We start from the raw sequence: 26286 nt of genomic DNA, 5'->3' as shown, positions 1-26286 counted from the left end.
CAATAAGAGGAGTTTGAACTGTATGCGGAAACAAGGAGCTAATGAAGTGAATTCAGAAGGCTAATATGAGCATAGAGACACTGGTGGAATATAAGTCGTGCAGCAGAATTTTGAACATATTGAAGGGGAAAGAGATGGCTTTGTGGGATACCTGTGAGAAGCAAATCACAATAGTCTAAGCAAGAGGTGATAAGAGTGTGGATGAAGGTTCTGGTAATGTGCTCAGAAAGGAAAGGACAAATTTTGGTGATATTATAGAGAAAGAAAAGACAGGTTTTAGCAATCTGTTGAATATGTGCAGAGAAGGGAAGAGAGGAGTTAAAGATGACCCCAAGGTTAAGAGCTGATGAGACAGGGAGGATGGGAGTGTTATCCACAGAGAGAGAAAATGGGAGACGAGGAGAGGTTGGTTTTGGGGGAAAGATAAGACGCTCAGTCTTGGTCATGTTTAGTTTTAGGTGGTGGTGAGACAGGCAGGCTGATACTTGGGCCTGGATTCTTTCTGAAATTTCTGATGTGGAGAGGTAGGTCTGGGAGTCATCAGCATAAAGGCGATACTGAAAACCATGGGATGAGATCAGAGCACCAAGGGAAGAAGTATAGATGGAGAAAAGAAGAAGAGGCCCCAAGACAGAGCCCTGAGGTACCCCAACTGATAGTGGGATAGAAGTGGAGGAGGATCCACCAAAGTATACACTAAAAGTGTGATGGAAGTGATAAGAAAACCAGGCAAGAACAGAGCCCTGAAATCCAAGTGAGGATAGCATATCAAGGAGTAGGTGGTGATCAACAGTGTCAAAAGCAGCAGATAGATTGAGAAGGATGAGGATAGAATAGAGACCTTTGGATCTGGCCAGTGTTGTGAATTGAGGGGTCCCGAGCCCCCCAAGAAGGCCGGAGTGACCTTAATCTGACTCCATCTCTAAATAGCATTAGTACTGGGGTAATCAGGGAGTTGTGAAGTTCTAAAAGGAATTGCCACTGAGAGAGACGTTAGGTCTAAGGGACCCGCATTAGTCCGCCTCTCAGCACTGGCAAGGAATAGATACCAGCCTTATGACAAACTGGATTTAGGCTACAGGTTATACAATGCAGCGAATGATAGCCTGATACAGCAAAAGCATTTATACTTACAGCCTTTCATCATTAAGTGAAGCCCACAAATCATCATTTGGAATGAGGAGTTTATTTGCCAAGGTACAAGTCAAATCAGTGATTGACAACAGGCAAGTACAATCAATTAATTATAGGAATATAATAAGCTGCAAACAGGTGTTAATTATTTGCTAATCTTTTATAATTTCTTTTACCAATTAGAGGTTTTACAAGGGAAAGCAATTAGGTAATTTGTCAATTCTGCTGGACACATTGGTTTCCCTTGGAGAGAGAGTGGCAACCCTTTTCTCTCTAGCTTAAACCAGGAAATACCCTGATTTTTATAGGTGCCCTCAGGATATGGATAATATGACAGTAGGTATACCTGATTGGATCTATGCTAATGTCATGGTTGTCACTGATTGGCTCATGCTAATGAGTAGCTTCTATCTTTGCTACGCCTTTCCTTTCTCACACCATAGCTAACCACAATCCTGCTCACAGGAAAGTCTCCCTCCTCTCTTGGACAGCTAGTTCCCTATTTTCTTTGCACCTGGCATGACTCACTCATTTCTCAACTTGTTTTTCTAACTACATTACAGAGAAAATTCCACTTTGCAACAGATACGGGCTTCCATTTTGTGCTGAAATTCTCCATTTTGTTTCCATATCTATTGACCTAACTTTTAGGCCTCAATCCGGGCTACAAACTAGGCCATACTTTTCCAGTAAGCTCCCAGTTATGTCAGCCATCAGATTTCTGACTCAGCCAAGGTCTGTAATGGCCTGAGCTCTATGACTGGGCCCTCCACCATTCCAGTGGGGGGGTCCCTGGCTGTACCATAATTATACACCAGGAACAGGTCATTGGAGACTTCAGCAAGGGCTGTTTCAGTTGAATAAACAGAGCGAAAGCCAGATTGAAGTGGATCCAGAATAGTTCGAGAAGAAAGAAAGTCTAGACATGGAGTGATAGTTGGAAGGACAGGTATGGTCGAAAAAGGGTTTTTGAGGAGTGGTGTGACTACGGCATGTTTGAAGGCATCAGGAACAGTCACAGTAGAAAGTGAAACATTGAGGATATGATAGATAGAAGGGATAACAGTAGATGGGTGGGAATAGGATCAGAGGAACAGGTAATTAATTTTGAGGAAGAAAGAAAATGTGCAGTTTCCTCTGCAGTGATTTCAGAAACGGAAGAAAATGAGGCAGGGGTTGAAGGAACGTTGGAAGAATGAACTAAGGGAAGGAGAGGTGGCGGTAACTTGGTTGAGAATTTAAGGTTAATGTTGTGAACATTATGAAAGTACTCTGCCTGAGTCTGTGGAAAAAGTGAAGGGGGAGTTGGAGGTGAAGGCACTTTGAGGAGAGAGTTCAGTATGGCAAAGAGATGTTGAGGTTTTGAGCCAAGAGTTTCTCAACTGGATGTAATAGTCTTGTTTGGCAAGTGAAAGAGTAGACTGGAAGGAGGTCAACAAGAATTTGAAATGTATGAAGTCAGCATGGGCACGGGGTTTCAGCCAAAGGCATTCAACAGATCGGGCAAAGGAACATAGGTAACAGATTCTAGAGGTCAGCTAAGACTGGGGTTTGGTACGCCTTACAGAATGAGATATGGGAGGAGCAAGAGTATCCAGAGCAGAGGAGAAAACAATATTATAGGAAGAGACAGCCTCACTGACAGGTTTGGATAACACAGTGGTTGAGAATAGGTTTGAAACACTGGAGGATAGAGTGGAAGAGTCAAGAACTTGAAGATTCCTAAACGTATTGGTGAAAATTGGACTGGACTGGGGGGGAAGGGTGTTTAAGTGTAAAAGTTATCAGATGATGGTCAGAGAGAGGAAGAGCAGAAGCACAGGAACTGGAGAGTGAGCAGTTCGAGAAGAAGAGCAGAGGCACAGAAACTGGAGAGTAAGCAGTTGGAGAAGAAGATAAGATCAAGACGGTAGCCATTCTGGTGAGTAGGGGTAGTGGAGCACAGTTGAAGATTGAAAGGGGATGTTAAAGCGAGAAACTGAGAAGCATAAGAGTCAGAGGGATCATTAGCATGAAGGTTAAAATCCTCAAGAATGAGGGAAGGAGATGAAGGTTCAAAAAAGAAGGAAAGCCAGGAGTCAAAGTTGGTGAGAAAGGAAGAAAGGGGCTTTTCAGGGGGTCGATAAATGACTGCTACTCAGAGAGGTATAGGAGTGAATAGATGGATAGAGTGGACTTCATAGGATGAGAGCAGTAGCCCAACACCATCTCCGCAGCCAACCGGGCAAGGAGTATGGGAGAAAAGGTAACCTCCATGACACAGGGCTGCAGCTGAAGCAGAATCTTCAGGGCGCAAAGTCAAGTCTCAGTTAAGGCAAGCAGATGGAGAGAGTACAAGAGAGAGAGGTTGTGGATGTAGAAAAGTTTGTTGCGGACAGAGTGGGCATTCCACAGAGCACATGAGAGAGGCAGAGAAGAAGAGGAGAGGAACAGAAATTAGATTAGAGACCTAACGGTGTGACCTGTATGAAGAGGATGAGAGCTGATGTGGACCAGGATTAGGATTTATATCCCCAGTGGAGAAGAGGCTAAGGCGCAAGAGAGTACGGAGAAGAGTAGGAGAGGCATGATGACGGTGAAACAGGAGAGATGTACTCAGACATAATGAAGATGGTTGAATGAAAGGAAGGAAATGTTGAAGGTTGAGAGCTGAGAAGGGAGAAGACAAAAGGGATGGTGAGATGATGAAAGCAGAAGGTGGGCAATGTGTTCCTGCAGTATAAAGTGATTTCAGATGGAGAAAAAGATTGGGCAGGGACAGTACCAAGAAGAGAAACTGTACTGGAGCCATAAGAAATAGCAGAGAGAAAATACAAAGTGTATAGAGAAAATGTTTTGGCGCGCAGCACCTGGAGCGAAGGCCCTGAGTAGATCAGGGTAAACCTGGGAGTCACTCCAGAGAAGGCTGAGGATATTCAGATGGGCTGCAAGTTCTCCACAGCACCTAGAAAGCAGCTGGTGGAAGCACTAGGCACCTGGAGCAAAGGCCCTAAGTGGATCGGGGTGCTTCTAGGAATCACCCCAGAGAAGGCTGTGAGGATATGCTGATGGACTGCAATTCCTGTACAGCACCTGGAAGGCAGCTGGTGGAGGTGCCTAGGCACCTGGAGCGAAGGCCCTGAGTGAATCGGGGTGTACCTGAGAGTCACCCCAGAGAAAGCTGTGAGAATATGCAGACGGATAGACAGAGGAGAGAGAGTAAAAGGAGTTAGAAAGCAAGGGGACTTATTTTTTTTTAAGTTGCATGAATAATCTCAACTAGGATACAAGCATATAATATCAAAATACTTATATTCCATTTCAAGCCAAAAGGTTCTGTGCACATTACAAGAGAGCTAGCCATCCTAGGAGATTTTAACAAAAAATTGTACAATCCATCAAGTAGAGTAATGAAGGTCACAAAGGCTCTCGTTGAAGAAACTTCTTAAACAGAAACGTTTTCAGTTTCTTCCAGAAAATTAGGTAACAGGATTCCGATCTGACATCAAGGGGAAGCGCATTCCAGCATCTTGCTGCTTGATAAGAAAATATTGAATCATGCATCCTCTTTAAATCTCACAGATTTCATGGTTTGAAAAATGCACTAGCAAGATAGTCTTTGAAGAGTTTTAAATACATTTCATTACTATCTAAGAAGGAAACCCTAAATATCATTCAATATACTATATAAACTAAAAGACACTTTTATATTAGGCTAATATCCTTAATACTGTAGCAAGTTTTAAATTATTGAAAAACTCAAAAACACTAAGTTGGAGTCAGCAGTCCAGCAGCGAGAGGGGTGCTATCCAGTCTTTTGCATTGAGTGTCACATGTATGATAATCTCCCAGTTGGTGAGATGTCATATGTGTGTGCCCGATGCAAAGAGCTACTAGCTCTCAGAGAACGTGTCTGTTCTCTTGAGGCTAGAGTAGCAGACTTGGTGGCGCTGAGGGAGACAGAGAGGTAGATAGAGGAGACCTACAGGGATGTTGTAGAGAAGTCCCACCTCCAGTATGGTAGCCCCTGTGCTACCTTGGAGGAGGGAAGTCTCCTAGAAGGAGAGCATCACCCTGGTGAAGTAGGAAGTACTTCTGTAGCCAGGAACTGCCCACCAGGGGATGTACTATCCTCTCACACAGACGATATGTCTCCAAGTGCTGCCCGGGAGGGAAAGGTTAGGACAGCTGTTGTAGTTGGTGATTCTGTCATTAGGCATATAGATAGCTGGGTGGCTGGTGGACGTGAGGTGCGAAGGTGGTGGACCTCGTGCGTCACCTAGATAGGATTTTAGATAGTGCTGGGGAGGAGCCGGCTGTCTTGGTACATGTGGGTACCAATGACATAGGAAAATGTGGGAGAGAGGTTCTGGAAGCCAAATTTAGGCTCTTAGTTAGAAAGCTCAAATCCAGATCCTCTAGGATAGCATTTACCTGTTCCACGCGCAGGGCCCAAGAGACAGGCAGAGCTCCGCAGTCTTAATGCGTGGATGAGATGATGGTGTAGGGAAGTGGGACCAGGCTGCTGGCATCGGCATTTTAAAAAGGAGAGAGAGAGCAGCTTTTAAACTAGAAATAGGGGGGAAGGCCAACAGTCGCTCAAAAGCGCATGGTTCGGGATAAGGTATCTTTCAAAGATATCACCAAAACAGGGAAGATAGGGTATCCGGATAGTGAGGTTGCAAAAGAGACCGTAGTAGATCAGGAGGCATATTTTCAAAGCACTTAGCCTTCCAAAGTTCCATAGAAACCTATGGAACTTTGGAAGGCTAAGTGCTTTGAAAATATGCCTCCAGGTGTCCTTAAATAAAAATAAAAATCAGACAAAAGATTGCAAATTAATACTGTCAAGTACTGAGCATGATGTAAATAGGAACAACAAACATAGTTTGAAATGTCTATATGCAAATGCCAGGAGCCTAAGAAATAAGATGGGAGAGTTAGAATATTTTATTTATTTATTTATTGCATTTGTATCGCACGTTTTCCCACCTATTTGCAGGCTCAATGTGGCTTACAGAGGTCTGTTATGGTATTGCCATACCAGGATGTCAGATTCAATTGTTGATGCAAAGAGATTAAGGATGGAAAGAAGTATTAATAAAATAGGTATAGAAAGATGATTTTCGGATTCGAGTGGATTGGTGAGATGGTATAGTTAAGCTATGGGATCTCTAAATGAACTAGTTGCACTAAATGAAAAGTTAGATATAATAGGCATCTCTCAGACCTGGTGGAAAGAGGATAACCAGTGGGACACTGTCATACTGGGGTACAAATTATATCGTAGTGATAAGGTGGATCGAATTGGTGGAGGGGTAGCATTGTATATCAAGAGCCTTGAATCAAATACATTGAAAATTCTGCAGGAAACAAAACACTTCTTGGAATCACTATGGATTGAAATCCCATGTGTAAAGGGGAAAAGGATAGTGATAGGAGTGTACTACCGTCCGCCTGGCCAGGATGAACAGACGGATGCAGAAATGTTAAAGGGACGCAAACAAACTGGGCAACACAATAATAATGGGTGATTTCAATTACCCCGATATTGACTGGGTAAATGTAACATCGGGGACACGCTAGGGAGGTAAAATTCCTTGATGAAATCAAGGACAGCTTTATGGAGCAGCTGGTACAGGAGCTGACAAGAGAAGGAAAAATTCTACACCTAGTTCTTAGTGGCGTGCATGATCTGGTACGGGAGGTAATGGTGCTGGGGCCACTTGATAAAAGTGATCATAATATGATCGGATTTGATATTAGCTTTGAAGTATACATAGGAAATCAAATACGTTAGTGTTTAACTTTAAAAAAGGAGACTATGATAAAATGAGAAGAACGGTGAAAAGAAGACTTAGAGGAGCGACTGCGAGGGTCAAAAATTTAAATCAGGTGTGGATGCTGTTCAAAAACACCATCCTGGAAGCCCAGGCCGAATATATTCCGCGTATTAAAAAAAGGAGAACGGAAGACCAAACGGCAGCCGGCGTGGTTAAAAAGTGAGGTGAAGGAAGCTATTAGAGCTAAAAGAAAATCCTTCAGAAAATGCAAGAAGGAGGCGACTGAAAATAATAAGAAACAGCATAAGGAATGTCAAGTCAAATGCAAAGCGCTGATAAGGAAGGCTAAGAGGGACTTTGAAAAAAAGATTGCGTTGGAGGCCATAACACATAGTAAAAACTTTTTTAGGTATATTAAAAGCAGGAAGCCGGCAAAAGAATCGGTTGGACCGCTAGATGACCGAGGAGTAAAAGGGGGCAATCAGGGAAGACAAAGCCGTAGCGGAGAGATTACATGAATTCTTTACTTAGATTTGGGTGGGATACCAGTGCCGGAAATGTTTTTCGAAGCTGACAAGTCGGAGAAACTGAATGAATTCTCTATAAACCTGGAGGATATAATGGGGCAGTTCTACAAACTGAAGAGTAGCAAATCTCCTGGACTGGATGGTATTCATCCCAGAGTACTGAAAAATGAGCTTGCAGAGCTATTGTTAGAAATATGTAATTTAGCCTTAAAATCGAGCGTGGTAACTGAAGATTGGAGGGTGGCCAATGTAACGCCGATTTTTAAAAAAGGCTCCAGAGAAGATCCGGGAAATTATATACCGGTGAGTCTGACGTCGGTGCTGGGCAAAATGGAAGAGACGACTATTAAGAACAAAATTAGAGATCATATTCAAAAGCATGGATTAATGAGACAGTCAACATGAATTTAGTGAAGGGAAATCTTGCCTCACCAATCTACTACATTTCTTTGAAGGGGTGAACAAACGTGGATAAAGGTGAGCTGGTTGATATAGTGTATCTGGATTTTCAGAAGGCGTTTGACAAAGTACCTCATGAAAGACTCCAGAGGAAATTGGAGAGTCATGGGATAGGAGGTAGTGTTCTATTGTGGATTAAAAACTGGTTAAAAGATAGAAAACAGAGAGTAGGGTTAAATGATCAGTATTCTCAATGGAGAAGGGTAGTTAGTGGGGTTCCCCAGGGGTCTGTGCTGGGACTGCTGCTTTTTAACATATTTATAAATGACCTAGAGATGGGAGTAACTAGTGAGATAATTAAATTTGCTGATGACACAAAGTTATTCAAAGTCGTTAAATCACGGGAGGATTGTGAAAAATTACAAGAGTGCCTTATGAGACTGGGAGACTGGGCGTCTAATGTGCAGATGACGTTTAATGTGAGCAAGTTCAAAGTGATGCATGTGGGAAAGTGGAACCCGAATTATAGTTACGTCGTGCAACGTTCCACGTTAGGAGTCACGGACCAAGAAAGAGATCTAGGTGTCGTCGTTGATACGTTGAAACCTTCTGCTCAGCGTGCTGCTGCGGCTAAGAAAGCAAATAGAATGTTAGGTATTATTAGGAAAGGAATAGAAAACATAAATGAGGATGTTATAATGCCTTTGTATGGGTTCATGGTGCAACCACACCTCGAATATTGTGTTCAATTTTGGTTGCTGCATCTCAAAAAAGATACAGTGGAATTAGAAAAGGTGCAGAGAAGGATGACGAAAATGATAAAGGGGTTGGGATGACTTCCCTTTGAGGAAAGGCTAAAGCGGCTAGGGCCCTTCAGCTTGGAGAAAAGGCGGCTGAGGAGAGATATGATAGATGTCTATAAAATAGTGAGTGGAGTTGAACGGGTAGATGTGAAGCGTCTGTTTACGCTTTCCAAAAATACTAGGACTAGGGGACATGCGATGAAGCTACAATGTAGTAAATGTAAAACTAATCGGAGAAAAGTTTCTTCACTCAATGTGTAGTTGGACTCTGGAATTCGATGCCAGAGAATGTGGTAAAGGCGGTTAGCTTAGTGGAGTTTAAAAAAGGTTTGGACAGCTTCCTAAAGGAAAAGTCCATAGATCATTATTAAAATGGACTTTGGGAAAATCCACTATTTCTGGGAATAGCAGTATAAAATGTTTTGTACTTCTTCTTTGGGATCTTGCCAGGTATTTGTGACCTGGATTGGCCACTGTTGGAAACAGGATGCTGGGCTTGATGGACCTTTGATCTTTCCCAGTATGGCAATATTTATGTACTTATGACCTTACAGAAGGTAGCAGAATAAAGCAGTTTAGGTATCCTGGAGCCAAGCTATAAATAACTTAAAATATGGTACACTTTTTTTTTTTTTTTTTTTTTTTTTAAGTAGTGCTTTATTAAATTTCAAATAGAAAAACATATACACAAAGTAGTAAACACAGTAAAGCATACCACAAAATGCCACCAAGAAATTACTACAGCAGCTTACAACAATGGAAAAATCCAAAATACTCCAATTTTTAACAAGTTTTACAATAAAAACGACAATATGTAGTACAGTTTTTAAAAACAGCGTTCTGTAATAGGAGCCAGTGCAATCTGATTAATAGATGAGTTACTCTGTCAAACCGGAGTGCAGTAACATCTGTAATAGTTATACTATCATATTGGAGCAATCCAAATATTTTCTGCTGTCCCTTGTTTGTTAGCCTCAGTCCTTTTTTATGGTTCTGTTGGTGTCTTTCCATCTCCTTGCCCTTCTCATGTCTTTCTTTCCCTTTGTATTCTCCCTCTCCTCAGAGCAAAGTCGTCGAGATGACCTGGAGAGCTTGGGTTACGTCCTCATGTACTTCAACCTGGGTTCACTGCCCTGGCAGGGGCTGAAAGCAGCCACAAAGCGTCAAAAATACGAACGGATCAGTGAGAAGAAAATGTCCACACCCATTGAGGTCCTCTGCAAAGGGTATCCTTGTAAGTAATCGGTCACTAGCCTTTGACTGTGCTTAACATGTTTTGGATATGTCTTTGTGCCTCTGAATCTTCATAGGCAGTGGTCACAGTTACTAAAGCTGTTTTGGGGAGTGGGCACTCAGTTCCACCCCTTGTCCACCTTTATTTTTTTTTTTAACTGGCTTCGTGTCTCCTGTCTGCAGCTGAGTTTTCCACATACCTGAATTTTTGCCGTTCCTTGCGGTTTGATGACAAGCCTGACTACTCATACCTACGGCAACTCTTCCGGAACTTGTTCCACCGGCAGGGCTTTTCGTACGACTATGTCTTTGACTGGAACATGCTGAAATTCGTAAGTAACATACAGCCAACCTCCTTGGTAGTGGGAAGTAGGGTGGATGCTGTCAAGAGCCTTTTTCCTCTGACACAGAGGAGAGTATCTGTCTGATCCAGACCCCCTTTTGGAAGGGACATTATTTGCAAGTCATGGGAGCTGACTGTTGAAGCCAACTAGCTAGGACCAAGGAGGGGGCAACAAGCACCACAAGGTGAACAGTCCTGTGCTCAATCCTCTATCCAGGATCTGAGAATATTGGCCATTCTTGGAATTGGGAGTTGAATTGGGACTGGAAACTGGGATTCAAAGGTCTTCCAGGTTTTTCTTCAATTTGTTTTTTACTGTTCCCCCCACCCCAAATCTTGGAGTTTGTTGGTTTTCTTCTTTGATGTTGGGTGGGTGAGTTGTTGTACCATGGGCTTTGGTTCCAAAGCATGAATCCTTTCTATAGTGAACCAACATTTTGGGGAAGGGGAAGATATGAGATGACAGCTCCAGCACTCATACTGTGAACCGTCAGATCCATTATACAAGGAATGTTTTTTTTTAAATCCATTCTTGCAGTTTAGAGGAGATCTTTTGCACGGTTTCCCAGTATCTTTGTACATCCTAATGATCTCATAGGGTCACTGATCAAATCCTCCACCAGATATAAGGTTTCTGAGTTTAGGGTTTGTGTGTTAGGGATATTGCGGTCCCCAGCTGCAAGTGTTCCATTCTGGGTAGGGGATTTGGAGTCCTGATGGTTGTTGCCTATTGAGTGTAGGGTTTTCAGGCCTTTTATGCATCCTTCTCATTGGGGGTGGGTGTGTTTCTACAGGGAGCAGCTCGAAATCCAGAGGACATGGATCGAGAGAGGCGTGAGCACGAGCGGGAAGAAAGGATGGGGCAACTGCGCGGTTCAGCAACACGTGCCCTTCCTCCAGGACCTCCTGCAGGAGCAACTGCCAACCGCCTGCGGAATGGCGCTGAGCCCATGACGGCCACACCAGCATCACGGATCCAGCAGACTGGTGAGTAGAGGGACTCCAGTGAATGTGCTGCTGTGTCTTCCCTCTCTACTACCAGTGATAGGCTTCCACAGCAGCCCCCGGCACCCCAGGATTGAAAATGCCATGATGTGCACCAAAGCTGTGTTTTTCAAAAGTTTGAAGCCTGTATGCATTTGTGATAAATGGGGAGGAATATATTTGTCTGCATATACTCTGGGTTTGGGGGGGTGGGGCAGAGGAGTAGAGACTTGAAACATACCCCCTGTAGCAGAATGAAGTCCTATTTGTCTTCTTCCTGTGTAGGTAACACATCTCCTCGTGCAATTTCCCGGGTGGACAGAGAGCGGAAGGTGAGCATGAGGTTACATCGGGGAGCACCAGCCAACGTGTCATCTTCTGACCTGACAGGACGACAAGAAGTGTCACGGATTTCAGCATCACAGGTGAGGTTCGGTTGAACTTTCGTGCACTTGTACCAGGGGCGTATCTGAACTGCGGCGGTAGGGGGGGCCAGGGCCAGAGTGAGGGGGCACATTATAGCCCCCCCCCCCCCGCCGCCGCCGCCGCCGCCGCCATTGCCGATCCCCCTCCCCCCAGCCGCTACCATTGCCAACCCTCCCCCTCCGTTGCTCGCTTACCTTCGCTGGCGGGGGACCCCAACCCCCGCCAGCCGAGGTCCGCGTCCTCCTGCCGCTGCCGCTGCCGGCTGCCTTTGGTGCTTTCATTTGTCCATTGAAGCTGGCGCCAACTAAAGTTTCTTTTGACTCTGACGTCGCTGCACGTTGTACGTGCAGGACGTCAGACTCAGAAAATGTTTCTGAGTCTGACGTCCTGCACGTACAACGTGCAGCGACGTCAGACTCAAAAGAAACTTTCATCGGCGCCAGCTTCAATGGACAAATGAAAGCACCAAAGGCAGCCGGCAGCGGCAGGAGGACGCGGACCTCGGCTGGCGGGGGTTGGGGTCCCCCGCCAGCGAAGGTAAGCGAGCAACGGAGGGGGAGGGTTGGCAGCGGTAGGGGGGTCCAGGGCGAAATCTGCGGGGGCCCAGGCCCCTGAGGCCCCACGCAGATACGCCCCTGACTTGTACGTTGTTAACTACACCTGCATGCAATGGTGCAAATAGTGGAGGCAGAGATCTTATGGCATTGCATTGTCTGTCAAATCAAGGAAGAATTCCCTACGAAGCATCAAAAAGCCCAAAGAAGTAGGGAAGGGATGTATATAGGACAACCGAAACCTTGCAGAATTCCAGAGGTAGAATGTAGTCAAAAGTTTTTATTAAACTCAAATACAATGGATTTGACAATCCGAGTTTCAGCAACAGTGTGCCTGCTTCAGGAGTCAGAGAATTTGTGTAAACCTTATATGTACTCTTGTGAAAACAGTGAGGTGTAATTCAAGCCAGACAACACACAGAGATGTGAATCCACTCAAACAATGCGGATTTGATACTCTGATAACGATTGCTTGTACAACTCTGTGTGTTGTCTGGCATGAATTATACCTTGCTGTTTTCATGAGTACGTACAAGGTTTACACAAATTCTCGATTCCTGAAGCAGGCACACTGTTGCTGAAACTTGGACTGTCGAGTCCATTGTATTTGAGTTTTCAATAAATACTCTACATTCTACCTCTGGAATTCTGCATGGTTTTGATTGTCCTACTTCCCTTCCCTACATCTTTGGACTTGCCGCATTGTCTGTGCCTGTCTTTCATACTCTCTCCACTCCAACCCTGCCCTGTCTGTTTGTCCACTTGCATTTCATGGCTGTCATCTTGATCTCTTCATAGGCCAGTGTGCCATTTGACCACCTTGGGAAGTGAACTGGATGCCACTGGACCAATGTTTGCTTAGGTAAGTACCCAGCTTCACTACTGCCATCTGGTGGCAGTGGATATGTATTTTATACTTTTGGGCCCAATTATTCAGGCGCAGTGATCAGCATTTTGCTGTCCACTGCTAGCTTAACCCTGGAAATTAAATGCCCGGCTATGTCCAGGCTCCAACCTTGAATTTCCAAGTACACAGGCATGGTGAAACATAGCTGGTTAAGTACAATATTCAGCACTTAACTGGCTATGGAGAACAGTGTAATGATAGGACTGTGTTCTGTTTGGTTATCTTAGCTGGTTAAGTGCTGACTCTGCCCCCAGAATGCCTTCAGTGTAGCCGGTTTTGGGCTGGGCATTAACTGGACATTTTCAGGGACATTATTCAATTAAGTGCCATTGAATATGCCCAGTTAGCCCCAGTCAAGCGATTTCACAGCCATGATCCTGTCCTGGCTGTTTAAATCGTTTGATTATTCACCCTATCAATAAAGCCCAGGATGGATTACAAAATAATACATGTGACAAGTATCTGAAAAGAAATATGATTACAAAAAAAACAAAAACCTACCAATGCTGTGTGCTTACTCACGCTTTCTAACTACCAAATGCCTCCTGATAGCACCTTAGGCTTCCTCTGGCTGGTGGTATTGTGGTGTTTTGTGTATGCCAAGAGAAAACAATATCTTTGCGTAGTTATTTTGCTTGATTGGTAACAATGTAAAGAAATGGTTGTGAAGAAAACCTGTCCCTTTGTCTTCAAACAGGGTGCAGTGGTGAAAGAGCACTTTGGGGTTATCAGTTGGTCTCATTTGGAAGGATGCTTGAGTAGTTCATTCATTCTTTCTTGGTGTTGGGTTTCTTTTGACAGGAAAAATACAAGAAAAAAAAACACTTCAAAGATCAGTGTTAAGAGGGGATGAGAGGGCCCAGAAGATGCTGTGTGGCCTTCAGCTCTTCTATTTTACTTACCTGTCCCCCGGCACAGTGCCATTCAGCACTGAGCACGTGACCAATTCAGACATGTCATCCTTTTAGTCCTGGAGAACAGTGAACACCTTTTGCTGGTTGCAAATCATTTTCTAAGATCAGCATACTGTTTTGATTTATGACCTTTCCAGACATTGTGTTTCTTCTCTTTACACTTTCGAAGAAGGATGTATGTGAGCCATTTATGTTAACGCATATTATCATTATTTGATAACCTTGAGTTTTCTTTGCAGCCCGCAAAAAATGTCCCTTCTAAGCGGAATTTGAAAAAGCATTTTTTATTGTGGCCTTCATTTTAGATATTGGGGTACCAAAGCACAACAAATACTTTTCTCCCACTTTTAAATATATTGCATTTGGATGTTATTTTGTGGGCTTAAAGTATCTGGAATGTTGCTAGTTCTTTTTTTTTATATTATGTGTACCTTAGGATTTTTTTATTTGTGTGTGTGTGGATTATTTTAATTTTATTCATTTTTTTTTCTCGCGTTGGTTCTAAATAAAATACTGATTTTGTTGCTTGTCAGATGCAAAATCAGGATTGAATGAAGACAGAGATATTACGTGTGGCGTTCAGTATTCAGACTCCACCTAAGGACGACCCTGCAAAAAGTTCAGCCCAAAATTGATGCTTCTAGCTTGCAGTTTGTATGTAGGGGTTTACATAGCTTTTTCTGGATTAGTGATACCTCCCAGTTTTTCTTCAGTTTTTTTCAGCTGTTACTTGGATTAAAATTTCTTTGACACAGTCCAGCAAGAAAATGTCTCTCCTTTATAAGAAAGTCATGAGTTTTATTTATATTTAATCCGGGGGAGAGGGTTAGCTCACACTTCCTGTTCAATAGTACCTCAAGGTGAATTACATTCAGGTACAGCAGGTATTTCATAGTCCTATAGTGTTCACACTCTAGGTTTATACCTGAATCAACAAAGGATTAAGGGCTTCTTTTACAAAGCCGCGCTAGTGATTCCCACATGGCAAATGAGAGGAAGCCCATAAGAATTGAATGGGCTTTCTCTCATTTGCCGCACCGAGAATGGTAGCACAGCTTTGTAAAAGAAGGCCCTAAGTGATTGATTGTCCAAAGCCACACACAGGGAGTGGCAGCAGGATTTGAAACCTGGTTTTCCTGGATCTTAGAACACTGTTCAACCTACCAGGCTACTTGCCTATGCCACACACGCTAATCCGTGGTGCAGATAGATTAGATAATTTTATAGTGAGTTATGGAGTTTTATCATCTTGGATAAAAAAGTCATATTTTTTAAAGGTTAGATAATTTTATAGTAAGTTATGGGCTTTTTATCGTCTTGGATTTTAAAAAAAGTCATACTTTTTGCTGAGTTAGCCTTGGGAAGGGAAAGTAGCTTTGAGTAATCTATTTGCCTTGGTACCCTAATAACTGAAATAGCTTATTTATATTTATATGAAAAAGGGAGCCCTCGTCTGGCGATTGCTGTGCACCAGACACCATTTCTATGCATTTCATCCTGAAAGGACAGATGAGCCTAAATAAACCAGGACTTCAAGGATTGTGGACAGGTCTGGTTTTACAAGTAACCAACTGTGCCCACTATTTTTATTTGGCAGGGGACAGGGTTTCTCAGGCCAAACATATGCTAATATGCCTGATTTAAATGTACTGAAAAACAGACCTGTTTCTGGCGCTTGGGATTCATACATCTGCCTTTTTTTTTTCCATTAATCTTTATTGGTTTTACAGCACAAATGAGAATAATCACCAGCTCTGATGTTCACATAGCAAATCAACTAACATGTAATGTTGAAACGGTGCCAACAATAAGTAACATTTATAACAAAATCGTACTCTGAGCCCTCCCCTGCCATCATCCCTCCCCTCCCAGTATGCTAATTTAATACTAACCACTCTGTTCTCGACCGCCGACTGCAAACACCCCCCTCCCCCAGATCTCCAGATAAAAGGACATATACAACAATTTGTGAAACCATTCCCATCCATTAATATGCAAAATCCCTTTTAAATTGAGAGATTATAAATGTATAATAGTATGCCATCTAAAGAGAAGTTTTTCTCATTAAAAGGCTGTGACCTGAGAGCAATATTTGGGTCTCATTCATATTGGTGAGACATGGGAAATGCTTGGGCACCTACAAGGCTGCTCAATCACTGCTTTCTAAACATAAAGCACTAGGTAACAGAAAACTGCCAATCAGAAAACAGCAAAAAAAAAAAATTACTTTCAATCCACCAGGGCTCATCAGGGACTAGAGAGCCGTCTACAGAGAAAATACATGCTTAGAGAATTCACATTTTTCAGTGTCCCTGTCACCAAAGAGCTTGTAATGTAAATGGGAGTGCAGGAAGGGCACACAGCAAGGGATGGACAGGGGAAGAATTGTGGCTTGCTTAGAACTGGGGTTGAGGTCCAGCACCATGAGCAGTGGCCCACAGCTTTCCCTCCATATTCTAGAGTTCTCTACCTCACCTAGGAGCCATCAGTCGTGGTCTTCGGAGTCTGTAAGCATGGACCACAAGTCTGGGCCACAGGTGTTGCTGGTAAATGATGACTGGGAGGGCCCTTTTCCCAGGAGCAGTGAATTCTGCCCTCCTTCCATCAACAGCAAGAAGGATTTCCTACCTCTGAGTACCAGCAGGGCCAGCTTAACCATTGGACCAGGTGAGGCTCTGGCCAAGGGTGCCAAAATACCCAGCCTCTGACCTCACTGGTACTACTCCATCATCTCACTCCCCTGCAGTCCTATAAAGTTTGTCGGTCACCAGTTCAGTGGCAGCAGCATGACAGGCTGCCTTCAACCAGCCCCTGCGTCTTTCCTCTGTTGCGTCCTGCCTCCTCTGATGCAACTTCCTGTGGACAGGACATGTTGGAGGAAAGGACCCAAGAGCTGGTCGAAGGCAGCCTGTCATGCTGCTGTCGCTGGTGACTGCTGTAAACTTTACAGGACTGCGGGCAAGTAAGAGAGGCGAGGAGCTGGACCCGCTAGGAGGGGGAAAGATGCCAAACCTGTGAGAAAAGAGGGGGGCACCGCAAAATCACGTTGTCTCAAAACACCACTATCCCTTGAGCCAGCCCTGAGCACCAGTTACCAGTGTGTGTAAAGAGAATGCCTGTTTGCCCTAAACACAATTTTTTAATACAATGCAGGTACACTAATGAGATTTCAGAGTTAAGAATAAACATTTATATAAGACTGAATGCATTATCTTTTCTCTCTTGAGCACTGGACTGCTACTCATGGTCTGCTGTTCCCAGGGACCTTATTAAAGGGGCCGGGGCAGAAAAGAATTAAACTACCCCTCCCCCCCCAAAAAAAAACCCCTATTTGCCACCTTGGCACCTGTGACATGAGTGATCCTCGAAAGTTCCTGCCCTAGTGGTTCCTGTCTCCAAAATGGCAGCCAAAACCCTCACACTAATTTCTGTGACCTTTAAAGTGGGATACCAAGTTTTAATAGAAAGATATCAAGCAGCACCCCCCCTCCCCCACCCCCCCCAACCAGTAGAGGGCTTGAGCCTCTGGGGTGGGATCATCTGGTGATCACTCCTGACCTCTCCCTCCCCCTGCAGTAGTTTCCGGTGGGAAGGTAAATTTTATTCTATTCCTGCCTAGCTCTTTCAAAAGATAGCGGATCCCAAGTCACTTGCATTGCTGCAGCCAAGAACACGTGATGTCCCAGTTGTGGCAATGCAAAAATTCAATTCACGTGAGTCACTAACATGATATTGAAGACATGCAGGTTAGAGGCTTGCATGGTAAAACTTCAGCAAAATCCTGAGTTACTGCAGCTTAGTAACACCCTCCCTTTCATATATATGAGAATGGTGCTTGTATTCTTCTGTGTTCTCCAAGGAAAAGCGGGTTTGCATATTCTTAGATGTGGATAGACGCCGATCCGCGTTGCCCGGTCTGGCATCTATGCCAAAGTAAAAAGTCAGAGCTTTATGAAGCATGAGCTGCGCTCATCATGAGAACACGGTCTGCGCCATTTCATTTTTTTCTGCATGAAGAGAAACTGCGCTTTTTTGTCTCTCTTCACACACTCGGTATTATAGAGAGTGCTTTCGGCCTTTCTTTTCTTTTATTTCAGGTTTGTTTCTTTAAAAAAAAAAAAAACCAAACAAACCCTTATATTAGTATTTGTTTTGCCTGCATTTAATTTTCCTTTATTTGCAACATGGGCTGCTTTTAGGCCCTGACTCCAGTTGGGTAGTCCCTTTTTTTCATGCCTTTGCCCCTTTTACAGGTGCCATCGAGTCATTTGATTTGGCCAGTGAGATCTTCCCGTCCATATCCACGAAGACTCCCAGTGGCTTCAAGCTTTATACCCGGTGCAACCGGACCATCTCGGGAAGGGACACCCATTTTTGGTGTCTGCAGTGTCTTGGGCCCAACCATAGCCCTGCTAACTGTGTTCTCTGCCTTCATATGAAGGACCCAGGTTTCCTGGGAGGCTCAATGTGAAAAGATTTTTGGAGGCAGGTCTGGTTCCTCAACGTTAGCATCGGCATCGAGGCCAGAGGCGTCTGCATTGATGTTGTGTCACACCGGCATCAGGAGTATCAGTAAGCATGGCTGCTTTGAGACCTCAAGACACTTTGAGCAGTGAGGCATCGAGTGGGTCTCCACCTGTCTCAAGGCCTCCTGCTGTGTAGACCCCCAAGGGGACATGAGGATTCGACATCGTCCTCGGCACCAAGGAGCATGGATCATGTGCTTCAGGTGAAAGCCAAGAAGCACCATCATCGGTCAGCCTCATTACATGGTGCCGGGAGCTTCAGGGCACCGAGAGATTCGGCACCCAAGAAGTGTTGGCACCAGAAGGACCACTCTCCCTCCCTACATGAGGTGCCGAAGCAGTTGTCTCCAAGCAGCCGAGATCGTGCTCCTGTATTGTCCCCAGCAGTTTTGCAACCTGTTTCATCTGACACCTTGGCTTTTCCTGATGTCAGCCCTCAATGAGCACATCTAAGCTGCTGGATGGCCTCGTGCAGCGCTGTGCTTCGGTATCAGGAGTTCTTGTACCTGCCATACTTCCGCTGCGGCCCCACCTGGCCCTCAGCCTGTAGTGCGGCCACCAGCACCGCTTGCGGTCCCGGTGTCGACTGCCATCCAGGCCGGTACCGCCTTGATGTCAGTGGAGGAAGCTTTGCTGGAGTCGAGGCAGGAGCCTGTCTCTCAACGCCGCTCTCAAGAACATGGTTCCTTGGTATCGAGGCAGGCCTGGTCTTGAACATCCCATAGGGAGATGTTATCTGACACCAAGGAGGAGTGCTCATGGGAATTGGAGGAGGATGCCAGATACTTTTCCTTGGATGAGTCTTGTGGGATTCTTTCTGAGCCCTCCCCACCACCTGCCGAAGAGCCTTTCTTTCCCACCTTTTGTGAAGGAAATGGCTGATACCATTCAATTTCCTTTAGAGGTGGAGGATGAACCCAGGGCCAAGATGCTCAAGGTCCTGGACTATACATCTCCTCCTAAAGAGGCTGTGATGACTCCTCTCCACGAGATACTCAAGGCAGTCCTCATCAGGATCTGGTCGTCCCCTCTGTCGGTCCCTGTTGTCCCCAAGAAGATTGACACCCAGTATTGGATCCACAGTAAGCCTCAGTTGCCTCATGACTCCATGGTGGTGGAATCCACTCTCAAAAGAGCCAGGAGTACTAGAGACTATGCCTCGGATCCCCCAGGCAGAGAAGCTAGGACCCTGGATTCTTTTAGGAGGAAGGTGTACCAGGCCACAGTGCTGATCTGCATTCAGTCATATCAGCTGTTCACGAGCATTTCTTGCAAAACTCAGTGAGACAGCTGTCAGATTTGGTCGATACACTCCCTCCGGAGCAGGCCGAGCCTTTTCGCCAGTTGGTCAAGCAGCAGGTGTGTCGCAAGTTCTTGGCCAGGGGCACTTAATGACACTTTTGATGTGGCATCCCGGTATAGCAATGCACAGACTCTTTCATGGCTGCGTGTTTCTGACTTGGAACATTCTGTTCAGCAGAGGTTGGCGGATGCCCCTTGCCAGGGGATAATCTTTTCGGAGAGAAGGATGAGGAGGTTGCAGACCAAATCAAGAAGCACATGCATACTATCTCTTCTCTCTCCCGCCAGATGCCTTCTGCTTCCACCTCCTCATCTAGGAGGTTTTTTGGCAAGTCAAGGAGTGCTCCCTACTACTACTCTAGGCATAGGTACACTGTGGCTCAGGCTCAGCCCCAGCATTCTTATTCTCAACAGCATGCGCCTAAGGCCCTGCTGCTCCCCAGTCAAAGCAACGGACGAGTTTTTGACTGGCTCCGGCAGAGCATAGCCGAAGTAAAAGAGTCCGTTCTGGATGACTTGCCAGTCGGGGAGAGGCTGAAAATTTTCACCAAAGTTGGCCTCTCATAACCTCCGACCAGTGGGTTCTTCAAATAGTCCATCTTGGATACACCCTCAATTGGCATTCCAAACCCCCAAAATTGCCCACCGAGAGAGCTCATTCATTCAGCTCTCAGCACAGGCAGGTACTTGAAGAGGAACTTTCCGCCCTTCTGAAGGCTCATGTGGTCGAACCTGTTCCACCACCAGGGGAAGAAGGGCAGGGATTCTATTCCAGGTACTCCCTTGTGCAGAACAAGACGGGGGGGGGGGGGGGGGTGCATCCCATCCTAGACCTAAGGGCCATGAACAAATTTCTAGTCCGAGAAAAGTTCAGGATGGTTTCCCTGGGCACCATTCTCTCTAAATGATTCAGAAAAATGATTGGCTATGCTCTCTGGACTTAAAGGATGCATATACACTCATATCCCAATACTTCCTGCCCACTGGAAGTATCTTTGATTTTTGACTGGGAACACATCACTTTCAGTACTGTGTGTTGCCTTTTGGCCTCGCGTCAGCTCCCAGGGTCTCAGGGGTCTATGCGGTTAAATATGCAGGTGCTGGAACTACTAGGATTCGTTTTAAACTACCCCAAGTCCCATCTCCACTCTGTCCAGCAATTGGAGTTCATAGGAGCCCTGCTCGACACACAGAAGGTTCAAGCCTACCTCCCGGAAGCCAGAGCAGACAATGTTGTCTTGCTGGTGTCCAAGATTCGAGCCTCTCAGCAGGTCACAGCTCAGCAGATGTTGAGATTGCTGGGTCACATGGCTTCCACCTTACACCCATGACATGTCTACACATGAGACCAGCTCAATGCACCCTGGCTTCTCAGTGGTATCAAGACAGGGAATCTGGAGGATGTCATCCCAAGTGTTCCCAGAGCTTGCTCACTCTCTTCAGTGGTGGACTATTCAATCCAATTTGACTCTGGGACTTCCATTCCAAATTCCTCATCTAGAAAAGGTGCTGATAACAGATGCCTCTCTCCTGGGAGCTCATGTAGATGGACTTCACACTCAAGGAACTTGGTCCCTCCAGGAAACAAATTTTCAGATCAACCTCCTGGAGCTTTGAGTGGTCTGGAACGCTCTAAAGGCTTTCAGAGATCGGCTGTCCCATCAAATTATTCTCGTTCAAACAGACAAAATCAGGTTGCAATCTATTACATCAACAAGCAGGGGGCACCAGATCACGCCCTCTCTGTCAGGAGGCTGTCCAGATGTGGCATTGGGCTCACCTGAATGGCATGTTGCTTTAAGCCACTTATCTGGCGGTCACAAACAACGCCCCGGCCGACAGACTGAGCAGGATAATGCAACCACGTGAGTGGTCTCTTCCCATGGGCATGACCCTTAAGATCTTCCAAGCGTAGGGCACCCCCTCGATGGATCGTTTTGCCACTCAGATCAACCACAGAGTCCCGCAGTTCTGTTTCAGGCCCATGGCCCATGCCTTCCTCTTCAACTGGGGGACAGGTCTTCTGTATGCGTATCCTCCCATACCTCTAGTGGGGAAAACTTTGTTGAAACTCAAGCAAGACCACGGAACCATGATTCTGATCGCACCGTACTGGCCATGGCAGATACGGTTCCCTCTTCTTCTGGAATTATCCTCAGAAGATTGGAGTGCTTTCTGACTGTCATCACTCAGAATGAGGGGTTGCTTCTACATCCCAACCTCCAGTCTCTGGCTCTCACAACTTGGATGTTGAGAATCTAGAATTTGCTTCATTGGGTCTTTCGGAGGACGTCTCCCAGGTCTGTCTTGCTTCCAAGAAAGACTCCACTAAGAGGTGTTACTCTTTTTTAAATGGAGGAGGTTTGCCATCTGCTGTGAGAGCAGGGCCCTATACCTGTCCTACACAGACCCTGCTTGAGTACCTTCTACACTTGGCAGAGTCTGATCTCAAGACCAACTCCGTAACGGTTCACCTTAGTGATGTTAGTGCTTATCATCAACGTGTAGACGGTAAGCCTATCTCTGGACAGTCTTTAGAGGTTTGCTTTTGTCAAAGCCCCCTGTCAAACCTCCACCGGTGTCATGGGATCTCAACGTTGTTCTCACCCAGCTGATGAAAGCTCCTTTTCAGCCACTGAATTCCTGCCATCTGAAGTATTTGTCCTGGAAGGTCGTTTACTTGGTGGCTGTTACTTCAGCTCGTAGGGTCAGTGATCTTCAGGCTTTAGTAGTGGATGCACCTTATACTAAGTTTCATCACAACAGAGTAGTCCTCCGTACGCATCCTAAGTTCCCGCTGAAGGTTGTGTTGTTCCATCTGAACCAGTTGATTGTCTTGTCTTGCCTTGCCAACGTTCTTTCCCCAACCTCATGCCCATCCTGGCGAAAGCAGCTTGCACACCATGGGTTGCATAAGAACATAAGAGTAGCCATACTGGGTCAGACCAATGGTCCATCTAGCCTAGTATCCTGTTTTCCAAACAGTGGCCAAGCCTGGTCATAAGAACCTGGCAGAAACCCAAATCATGGAAACTCTCCACACTACAAATCTCAAGGCAAGCAGTTGCTTCCCATGTATGCCTCAATAACAGACTATGGACTTTTCCTCCAGGAATTTTTCCAAATCTTTTTTAAACCCAGATACTCTAACCGCTGTTACCACATCCTGCGGCAGAGAGTTCCAGAGCTTAACTATTCGTTGAGTGAAAAAATATTTCTATATAACTTCCTTGAGTGTCCCCTAGTCTTTGTACTTTTTGAACAAGTGAAAAATCGATTTACTTCTACTCGTTCTACACCACTCAGGATTTTGTAGACCTCAATCATATCTCCCCTTGTCCATCTTTTTTCCAAGCTGAAGAACCCTAACCTCTTTAGCCTTTCCTCATATGAGAGGAATTCCATCCCCTTTATCATTTTAGTTGCTCTTCTTTTAACTTTTTCTAATTCCGCTATATCTTTTTTGAGATACAGCGGCCAGAACTGAATGCAGTACTCAAGGTGCAGACTCACTCACCATAGAGCGATACAAAGGCATTATAGTGTTTTTGGTCTTATTCACCATCCCTTTCCTAATAATTCCTAGCATCCTATTCGCTTTTTTGGCCGCCGCTGCACACTGAGCAGAAGTTTTCAGCGTATTATCTACAACACCCAGATCTTTTTCTTGAGTGCTGACCCCCCAAGGTGGACCCTAGCATCAGGTAACTATGATTTGAATTATTCTTTCCAATGTGCATCACCTTGCATTTGTCCACATTAAATTTCTTCTGCCATTTGGACGCACAGTCTTCCAATTTCCTAGTACATGGAGCAGAGAAGGCCCCACAGACAATCCGCCCAGCTTTTTGTTTCTTTTTAATCTCAGTAGGATGGGGGGTCGCCATCGGGAAACGCACCATCTCAATTTGGCTGGCAGATTGCATTTCCCTCACTTATGCCAAGACTGGGCTGATCTTGGAGGGCCATGTTACGGCTCATAATGTCAGAGCCATGGCTGCGTCGGTAGCCCATTTGAGGTCAGCATCCATTGAAGAAATTAGCAAGTCTGCAACGTGGTCTTCAGTCCTCACATTCACATCTCACTACTGCCTTGAGCAGGATACCCGATGTGACAGTTGGTTTCGGCAATCAGTGTTGCAGAATCTGTTTGTGGTCTAGAATCCAACTCCCCCTCCTAGGCCCATTTTATTCTGTTACAGGCTGCATCCACATTCAGATTGTATATAGTTTAAGGTTAATCTGTGTAATGTCCTCACCATTGCAAGGCTCAGTTGACCAATGTTTCTTGTTTTGAGTGAGCCTGGATGCTAGGGGTTCCCCATGTATGAGAATATGCAAGCCTGTTTGTCCTTGGAGAAGGCGAAGATACTTACCTGTAGCAGGTATTCTCCAGCAGGCTTCATGTTCACAATCCTGCCCACCTCACCTTGGAATTGTCGTTCATTCTTTTATTTTTATTCCTTTTGCTTTAAATTTAAACTGAGAGAACCGCGTTTTCGTGGCGGGCGAGAAGGCACATGCACAGTGGAGCATAGCTTGCGCTTCACAAAGCTCTGACTTTTTACTTTGGCATAAATGCCGGACCAGGCGACACAGATAGGCATTTACCCATGTGTGAGAATATGAAGCCTTCTGTCCTCGGTGAATACCTGCTACAAGTAAGCATCTTCGCTTTCTCTGTAGATAGTTGAATGAGGATCACACGTGACTGTCCAAACATTAGAGCCAATTTGGTTAACATTGAAAATCATAAACTGTATTAACCAGTCAAGTATCATGGCATGCAGCGTCATTTCCACCCCCCTTTTAAATAGAGGAGCAAAAGCTTATTCAGTCCAAATTTACTGTTGCGTTAGTTGACACTGAAAGGAGTTTGGCAATCAACTTCCACCTTAATTCTGAAATAACTCATTGCAGATGCTTTTCATTTGTTGCAAGCATGTCTTACTGTTGTTGGGTTGTTTTTTTTTGTTTTTAAAGTGGCCATCTCTCATAGGAGAGGTTCACATTGTTATACTCTTATGGTTCCAGCCAACCCTGTGCTCTGTGCCCTTTTTAAATATTAACACCACAGCAATAACATCTGTTGACTTCTAGGAAAATGTTATATAAATGAAGCAAAAGTTTGATAGATTTCTGAAACTAAATTTCTTTTTTTTTTCCTTCCTCAGTGTCTTCACTGTATTTTTTTTCCTTTTTTTTTTTTTTTTTTCTTTGAAGAAACTTTTAAATTTTTTTTCCTTATTTTTTTTTTGTTTGTTTTGTTTTGCCAATGGATGGAGGCGAGTCCCTGTGTGTATGTAGACTTTTTATCGCTGTGTTTTGGAAACAGGGCAAAAAAAAAATACAACGGGGGTAAGTGGCCTCAGAAGAATCGTGACTGATGATGATGATGGAGGAGATATCTGACACCAGTGCCACTGCTGCCTCTGACGATTCCACATGCACGGCCCTCCTCTTCCTCCCCCCCTCCCCTGCTTACTCAGACAGCGGCAGGCTGCCAGCGTCAAAACCTGCTCATCTTACACTCCACACATCTGTTTAGGTGGTGGGTTCCCCCCCCCCCCCCCCCCCGCCTTTTTTATTTAAGGTTTTGGGTTTTTGTTTGTTTTTTATTTTTATTATTAAAACAAATAGTTTTAACTGTATATGATCGTTTCTTGGCTGGCAGGGCATGATGGGGAGGAAGGGTATTTGGAATTGGGATAAATGAGAAACCAGTGCTGATGAAAAGGAAGGTGTGGAATAGAGGAAGAAGGACATGGAACATTAAAAAAAAAAAAAGTTGCATAAAATCAAATTAACAAAAAAAAGCCAAACATGAAAGCAGATCAGTTAAAGTTTGCTGTTTTGGGAGGTATGGAATAGAGCAATTTCTAGCAAATTTAAGTATATCCTGAGCTGGGGAAGAGGGGGAAACTGGCAGGCAACAAGGAGGGAATTGCTGAGCTAGAACCAGTGTGATTCCTTGGAAATTGTGGGGTTGTTTTATATTCTTGTTCAAGTTTTACATGGGTGGGGTTGGAGGGAGGGGATAGGGTGGGGTGGTATTAAGACTTTTCATTTGCTTTCTGTACCATAAGGGAGAACCAGAGAGAAGAGGAGCTCACAGTTTACTATGTGTTACACCTGTGACGCTAGCCTTTGAGGCGAAAGAGGGATTTTATTTGCTTTGTTTTGTCTTTTTGACAAATGGTGTGGCCACTGCATTTTTTTTTTTAAAGCAAAACATGTTTAAGGGGAAACTAATAATTAAGAGGAACAGCAACAACTTATTGCCTCTTATTCTGTTTTGTTTAAACAAAGTAGAGTAGCTGCAATGTTGACCTTTTTATGTTGTTTTAAACCTCTAGATGGCACACCAAGGCCCTCGCTCAATCTCAAAGCCATTTTTTTTTTTATATTGAATGTTCACTTTTTTTCCCCTTAATTTATTTACCTCCCCCCAACACATACTTCTTTCCTTTTT

The 26286-nt window shown here is 44.7% G+C and overlaps 1 protein-coding gene across 2 annotated transcripts in view; it reads left to right on the top strand.

Annotated features, from left to right (window-relative positions):
* The window catches only part of LOC115474908 (casein kinase I), a 195514-nt gene extending 170495 nt beyond the window's left edge, over window positions 1–25019 (top strand). The window contains exons 6-11 of one of the 2 annotated variants that reach the window (XM_030210608.1): window positions 9689–9859; window positions 10042–10190; window positions 10996–11188; window positions 11471–11610; window positions 12964–13027; window positions 24989–25019. In XM_030210608.1, the coding sequence (XP_030066468.1) occupies window positions 9689–9859; window positions 10042–10190; window positions 10996–11188; window positions 11471–11610; window positions 12964–12996 (686 nt within the window). In that variant the 3' untranslated portion in view covers window positions 12997–13027; window positions 24989–25019. Of the gene's footprint in view, window positions 1–9688; window positions 9860–10041; window positions 10191–10995; window positions 11189–11470; window positions 11611–12963; window positions 13028–14519; window positions 14690–24988 lie in introns of those variants that run through there. The other variant, XM_030210617.1, reaches the window with a different exon arrangement.
* The last annotated feature ends 1267 nt before the right edge of the window (window positions 25020–26286 follow it).

Source organism: Microcaecilia unicolor, chromosome 1 (genome assembly GCF_901765095.1).
Source record: "Microcaecilia unicolor chromosome 1, aMicUni1.1, whole genome shotgun sequence".
Lineage (NCBI taxonomy): Eukaryota > Metazoa > Chordata > Amphibia > Gymnophiona > Siphonopidae > Microcaecilia > Microcaecilia unicolor.
The sequence above is the reverse complement of the archived record's forward strand: the minus strand, read 5'-3'. Positions and strand labels throughout refer to the sequence as shown.